This window comes from Metopolophium dirhodum, chromosome 6 (assembly GCF_019925205.1).
Source record: "Metopolophium dirhodum isolate CAU chromosome 6, ASM1992520v1, whole genome shotgun sequence".
In the NCBI taxonomy this organism is placed as follows: domain Eukaryota; kingdom Metazoa; phylum Arthropoda; class Insecta; order Hemiptera; family Aphididae; genus Metopolophium; species Metopolophium dirhodum.
Window position 1 is genome coordinate 26,958,922 of NC_083565.1, and position 7,708 is coordinate 26,966,629.

Sequence of the window (7,708 nt, forward strand, 5' to 3'; positions counted from 1 at the left end):
GCTTGATTGGTCACTCGCCTGTAGCTTTAATCGCCTTACGAGCCCCTCCTCTTCCTCTTTGAGGGTCAGGAACTCCTCCACCATCTTGTAGTGGCCATCGTAAGAAGTTAAAGGCGTTCTTCACGTCAAGGGTGACCAAGACGCAGATATCCGTTTACCTTTGGTTACCAGAGGTCGCGTAATCTGCCAGCTTAGTGACCGCTTCCAGTGCTTCCACTGCCGAATGGTGGAGATGCCTCTTCGAAATACAAACTGGTTCGGGGCGAGGCCCGCGTTTAAAGAGTCCAGATGAGTATCTGCAGGAGCCTCTGCAGGAGGAGTCTCTCTAGGAGCTGTCCCGGAGTGTCTAGTAGGCAGATCGGACGGAAGCTGGAAGACGCTTCTACTGGTTTGCTTGGGCCTTTGTGCAGAAGGACCAGTTTGGCTTTCTTCCAGGTGGAAAGGAACGTGAGGGCCGTGAGGCACCTGTTGTATATCTTCAGAGAGTAAATTTAAAAAAAATATGTTATTTTGCAATATAATTATAAAAATCACATAATATGTATTATAATTTCATAATAATTTGTATAGTAGTATATCCAATATATCCATATAAGTCCTACTATATGTATAGTATCCTAATATTGTTGATAAAATTACTAATACTATTTAAATATTTTTTTCACAATCATGTGATGTCCATTATTCGAAGCATAATATTATGACTTAGGAGAGTACAGGATTTCTTCACGATCCAATCAATTGCAGTTAAAAATATTGATGACTTGGTTTAAAGTCACACCTATCTATTTTTTTTTTAATATATCAATGATAATAATTAATAACTATTTTCAATACGTCTTATTTAAATTACCTTTTAAATTGTTTTTTAGATCATGAAGCCACTAATGAAACAAAGGTATCGAAAAGAATTTTTTTTGAAAAATGTTGGTCTACAACCAATTAAAATTCAGAGGTATTTCCATTGTCTATTTTTCAAGCTCAATTTAGAAGTTCAAAGTATTCATAAATGATTTTTTTTCAGGCCTATGGAAGAAAAAAATGATATCAATGTGAGTATGAAAAATGTTGTTAAATGTTGATATATTGATCCTAATTTGTGATAGCCTATGACTGGTTTTGTATTTTAGATATGCGAAGGAATATGTTTTTATTACTTTGATCATGATGGACAAGTGGTATGTCGTCGTTGTTATAAAAAATTTAACAAATGGTTCAATTATCGATTGCATTTTAATACATTATCATGCCACACAACTCTAACAAATTACAAACGAAATACTTATAATGATGTTTATAAAAAATACAAGTTAAAGAAATATAAGACTAAAAAACAGATCAATAACCATTTAAGTGCTTCTAAACTTATGGATTTAGAAACTTTGAACACTCGCAAAACAAGAAATAGGTATAATTATTAATTTCTAATAGTTTTATACTGAAATATTGTCATTATATTTTTTAGGTGTTACCAAAACACTAGGGCGGTTGTGACTGTATCCAAATCTTCATCAGACCCGGGTTCAATAAACTCAAAAAAAGCAAATGTTAAGACATTAAAGAAAGAAGGAGATGCAATCTATATTAGTAGCGATGAATGTGATGAAGAGTCGAATACAAAATCAAATGATTTAGAAACTTTGGACACTCGCGAAGCAACAAAAAGGTATAATTATTAATTTCTAATCGTTTTAAATTGAAATATAATATAACAATTGAAATATTGTCCATTTAAGTGCTTCTAAACTTATGGATTTAGAAACTTTGAACACTCGCAAAACAAGAAAAAGGTATAATTATTAATTTCTAATAGTTTTATATTGAAATATTGTCATTATATTTTTTAGGTGTTACCAAAACACTAGGGCGGTTGTGACTGTATCCAAATCTTCATCAGACCCGGGTTCAATAAACTCAAAAAAAGCAAATGTTAAGACATTAAAGAAAGAAGGAGATGCAATCTATATTAGTAGCGATGAATGTGATGAAGAGTCGAATACAAAATCAAATGATTTAGAAACTTTGGACACTCGCGAAGCAACAAAAAGGTATAATTATTAATTTCTAATCGTTTTAAATTGAAATATAATATAACAATTGAAATATTGTCCATTTAAGTGCTGCAAAACTTATGGATTTAGAAACTTTGAACACTCGTAAAACAAGAAAAAGGTATAATTATTAATTTCTAATAGTTTTATATTGAAATATTGTCATTATGTTTTTTAGGTGTTACCAAAACACTAGGACGGTTGTGACTGTTTCCAAATCTTCATCAGACCCGGGTTCAATAAGCTCAAAAAAATCCACTGTTAAGACATTAAAGAAAGAAGGTGATGTAATCTATATTAGTAGCGATGAATGTGATGAAGAGTCGAATACAAAATCAAATGATTTAGAAACTTTGAACACTCGCGAAACAAGAAAAAGGTATAATAATTAATTTCTAATAGTTTTATATTGAAATATTGTCATTATGTTTTTAAGGTGTTACCAAAACACTAGGGCGGTTGTGACTGTATCCAAATCTTCATCAGACCCGGGTTCAATAAACTCAAAAAAAGCAACTGTTAAGACATTAAAGAAAGAAGGTGATGTAATCTATATTAGTAGCGATGGAAGTGTAGAAGAGACGAACACAAAACCAAATGTTTGCGATATTATTAAAGTTCAAGATATTCAAAACAGTATAAACACCATTATTCCAAAGTCACCTAATGACAATCAGATAATGGTAACCGTTAAAACAAAACGGAAAGCCGATGATTTAGCGCAGGTTTCTTCAGACAATCATTCATCAAGCTCTGCTAATTTTCCACCAAAACATAGGGCTTTACAATATCAGTATGTTTGTGTCATTTGTGATGCACAATTTATGAATAAATTGTTACTTACTATTCACCAAGTGGAACATATCAAATCAGATCCCAGTAGATACAGCGTTATTGTGACTGAATTAAAGGCCCACAGACAAGAAAAAAAGTAAAAACAGTTAATAAGTTCTGAAGTTGTAACTTATATTTTTTGTTCATTAGTTTTCACCAACGTCAGCAATTTTGTTCTTAATTAAATTTCACAACAGACCATTAATGTCTTTTATACAATATATTATATTTACTTTTATTTGATTCCTATATTGTTTTTTTTTTTTACTGTAAACTCAAATAGTTTTTACCTTCCTCCCACAATTAAATTGAGATTTAGAAGATGGAAACTAGCAACATTATTAAGCATGTTCATTAATCATATCATATATTATTATATGCAAGTGTGTTTTATTTTTATTTTTAAAGAAAAATTACAAATGTACAACCTAACAATATTTTGCTGCTTTTTCTATAAAAGACAAGTGTCAGCGATACTTTATTGTTTTTTTAATGTAAACTTTGCTTTTTATGAAAAAAATTATTATTTATGTTAAAGACAAATGTTTTTTTATTTTCAGTGTAGGTAACTACCTCACATAAAATTAAACGACATTTTTCTTTTTGTCGATATTTGTTTTTTTGCCATGTAGGTGGCGTTATATAAGTATATTCATAATTTTAATATGGTACATTACATGTTTTCAAATTACATCAAATGATGTACCTTAAAACTAATATTTTTAAAAAAGTTGTAATTAAAAATAATGAGTTTCGACACTTAAAAATGTATTTTTTATTTCTTAAGTAACAAAAAGTAAAATAATAATAAAATATAAAACCTTTAATATGTAAAACACTCAATGACATTATCCTCTACAATTTTTGTAATAACGGATGTTACTCTAAGATTAGGTACTCTAAAATCATAACATAGCACGATACACAATATTTTTCCTCTACAAGAAAAATCTGTGAATCATATAAAATATGTTTTTATTTATCTATATTTTGCAATATTGGTAGAAAAATAAAATATATGCGGGTAGGCCGTGGGATTAAGAGAAATCAAATATTGTGTTGACATAATTGTACATTTATCTATATTTTGCAATATTGGTAGAAAAATAAAATATATGCGGGTAGGCCGTGGGATTAAGAGAAATCAAATATTGTGTTGACATAATTGTACATCATAGTAATTAAGCTTGCAGTATAATATATTATATTCTTTGATATTAATCGTATACATTTAGGTATATTGTAAAATGTATCATAATACTTTTTTATGACACAAAATTATTTTTTTTTAAACGATACAAAAATCTATGTAATTTTAAACATTACAACATTACAATATTGGTTTTACATACACTTTTATGTCAATAATTCTTTCATGTAATCATGTACTCATGTCCCATTCAACTTGCGGCAATTTTTGAAGTAAGAAGTTTACAAATGTTCCTACTTTTGGTAGAATGTGTTGTTTGAAAGAAACAAGTTCCCAAAGTGAGGTATTTAATTTGTTTGATTTTAGTTGATCTTTTTCTTCAAAAATATAAGAATCCGAACCAACTAAAAGTCAAACATGCAACTTTAATAATATTATTATAATTTTTAAAAAAGTATATTATATTTTTAATAGATAATAAGTTATTAAGAGGACGCTACCAACGCATGTGTTCTCTCCGTCTTACGCATGTACGACATATTAAATGTTCATTCACTAGTCTCAATAATGTGTTGTTAGTTTTGATATTAGAGCGAATTGACTATGATTTGATATTTTATTTATATTTATTATCATATATTATTTATATTTATATATGCATAATAATTGACCAAAGATTAAACTTTTATGTAAGAACATTATTTGCGGGATTTTTCAATATTTTAATTTTTATATTAGATATGAGCATTTTTAATTTGTAATATTTCACATACCAATATCTTGCTTGTAAAATAAAATATATAAAACAGAGATATTGTTTTTACCTAAACGTTGGATAATAGGTCAATTCACTCTAATATCAAAACTAAAAGCACACTACTCACTACTGAAATTATTGAATGGTAATTTGATATGTCAACATATGTCAACATATGTACGTGTATAAGACGGTGACAACAAATGCATGAGTACCGTCCTCTTAAGGAATAAAAGTAGTAATAAAAGTAGTGTATAAAGTGGTGTTATAAAAGTACCTAGTAATATTAATAAAATAATTAATATTATCTCTATTTTACAATAATATTTAAATCAAACCATACAGTAATTATTATTGATATAAAGTTCAAACAATAAAAAAAAATCAAAACAATGATTTGAAGAGTTAATATATTATATTATATTGTTATAATTTTATATAATTTAATATTATATCTGATAGTGAATTATTGTGGAATTGTAGTATTTTATACATAAAACTATAATCATCGTTCTGTATATTACAATTAATAAAATCAAAATATTTTAAAAACTGGTTTGTAAAATCATTTCTTTGACAATATGATTTATTTATTTATTTATTTATGAAAAGGAGACAATTTGCCCAGTTACAATGTAATTTTGGTTTATTGTATACAATTTACGCAAGAAACAATAATATTACAGTACCTAAGTAAAATTAAAAAAAAATAGTTTGTACATTGATATTTAACTACACAGACTTATTTACTAATATCGAATATCAGTTATACATGATTTTAGTTAGCTAGTTAAAGAAAGTAAAAAATTTAGATATCTTTTAAAATTAATAATGTTTACACACACACAAAAATATCAACATTATACTTATTTACTAATATTATTCATAAAATATTAATTATAGGAGCATTTAGACTGTAGTTTGTAGACTGAAAAGGCACATAAAAAGTATTAGATTATATAGTAATACGACTTGGAACATTGAAATATAATTTTATTAGTAGGTTAGGACGACGAAGTATTTCATTAATTTAAAAATTAAGTAGAGATCTAACCTTATTCATCTTACTTCTAATGATTCAAGGTTTAAAAAAGTCAACAATAGCTGGTAAGAGAAGTATAGATGTCGTCTAAATATTACATCTAAATAATACTATTCTAAAAGACCAATTTTGATTCTATGGTTCTTATGGTAACCTAATTATAGAATAAATTATAGTCTAGAATTGGACGTGCAAATGTGAACTTGTGTGAATTTGGCTCCACCATGTGATGATAATTACACTGAAGTTATACCAAAATTGTGCAACTAATTTGCAACTTTAAGCAACCGATATAAAAAAATTCGCAACCTTATATTTTTGCCTTAATCGCCTTAATTCACGCAGCCCCACCACATCGTCCTATTGACATCGAACCTTTTTCATTATTTAGTAACTAATTTGCAACTTTAGGCAACCTTCGTGAAAAAATTTGTAACCTTATGGTTACACCGGAATCAAATTTCTAAGTTGGGGGTGGGGGCCAACTTCACGCAGCCCCACAACATCGTCTTATCGACCTCAAACCTTTTTCATAATTTAGCAACTAATTTGTAACTTTAGGCAACCTTTGTAAAAAAATTTGCAACCTCTTTTTTATTAAATTGGGGTATATTTAACCACTTGTTTTTTATTTTTTAAATATCAATTTTTTTAGCGACTTTATATTTATTTTAATTTTATTTACTCAGCTAAAATTGTTTTACTACATACATATTTTTGTAAACTTGATTTTTATTTCAATTAAGATTTCATTATTCACATTATAATTTTTTTATTAAATTAGGCTTTTTTAAACTAGCTATATTTTTTTATGAAATAATATGGATTTTTATTAAGTAGGGTATTCATTTTTTAACAATTATTTATTCCTATTTATATTTTTATCATATTCATATTTTATTTTAAACTGCTTTTTGTTTCAATAAAGAATTTTTTTTTATTCACATTACATTTTTTTAACAAATTTATATTTGAAGATTTTTTATAGATTTTTTTATTAAATACTTAAATACAAATTAGATTCTAGCGTAACTATGAAAATGCAAAATTTTTCACGAAGGTTGCCTAAAGTTACAATTTAGTTGCTATATTGTGTTAAAGGTTCGATGTCGATAGGACGACGTGGTGGGGCTGCGTGAATTTGGCCCACCAATTTTGGTTTGGTGATTAAATACAAAAAAGGGTGCAAATTTTTTTATATAGGTTTCTTCATGTTACAAATGGGTTGTAAAATAATAGTATTCTTATGGTAATATTAAATAAAAAAAGGTGGGTGAGTGGATGTCGCTCGTCTGTACAGTAGGTTACAAGTGGGTCACTGTAATGGATGGTGTTAAATTTGAATTCAATGATATAAAATATCATTGTATAAGAAAAACGATTCTGAGCGAAAACGGTCAGTCAGCCTATGATATTACCAAGTATATTTGATGATATTATTGTGAATAAAGTAATTTATAAATAAACTATTTACGTGGAGTCTTGTTTTAAATTTGCAATCCTTAGCTACAAAAGTTGAACATTTTATAAATTTTACTACAAAATAATTATTAAATTTTGTCAAATTTTGAACTTTAAATGCTTATAAAAAAAATTGTGCCTATGTATTTTCAATATTTTTCAACTGCTATTGTACCAAGATATCAAGAGCCTTGCATTAAATTTTCACGCTTATTTACTCAACAAATAAAATTTTATTGATATTTATAGAAAAAAAACTAAAAAAAGGTGGATAAGTGGATGTCGCTCTGCTGTACAGTAGGTTACAAGTGGGTCACTGTAATGGATGGTGTTAAATTTGAATTCAATGATATAATATCATTGTATAAGAAAAACGATTCTGAGCGAAAACGGTCAGTCAGCCTATGATTTTA

At 27.7% G+C, this 7,708-nt stretch overlaps 1 protein-coding gene across 1 annotated transcript; it reads left to right on the top strand.

Annotated features, from left to right (window-relative positions):
- The first annotated feature begins 878 nt into the window (after nt 1–878).
- Nucleotides 879–2,986, top strand: LOC132947606 (uncharacterized). Its single transcript, XM_061017892.1, has 4 exons — nt 879–955; nt 1,025–1,052; nt 1,131–1,408; nt 2,488–2,986. The coding sequence occupies exons 1-4, from the start codon at nt 888–890 to the stop codon at nt 2,984–2,986; spliced, it is 873 nt and encodes a 290-aa protein (XP_060873875.1). The 5' UTR covers nt 879–887.
- The last annotated feature ends 4,722 nt before the right edge of the window (nt 2,987–7,708 follow it).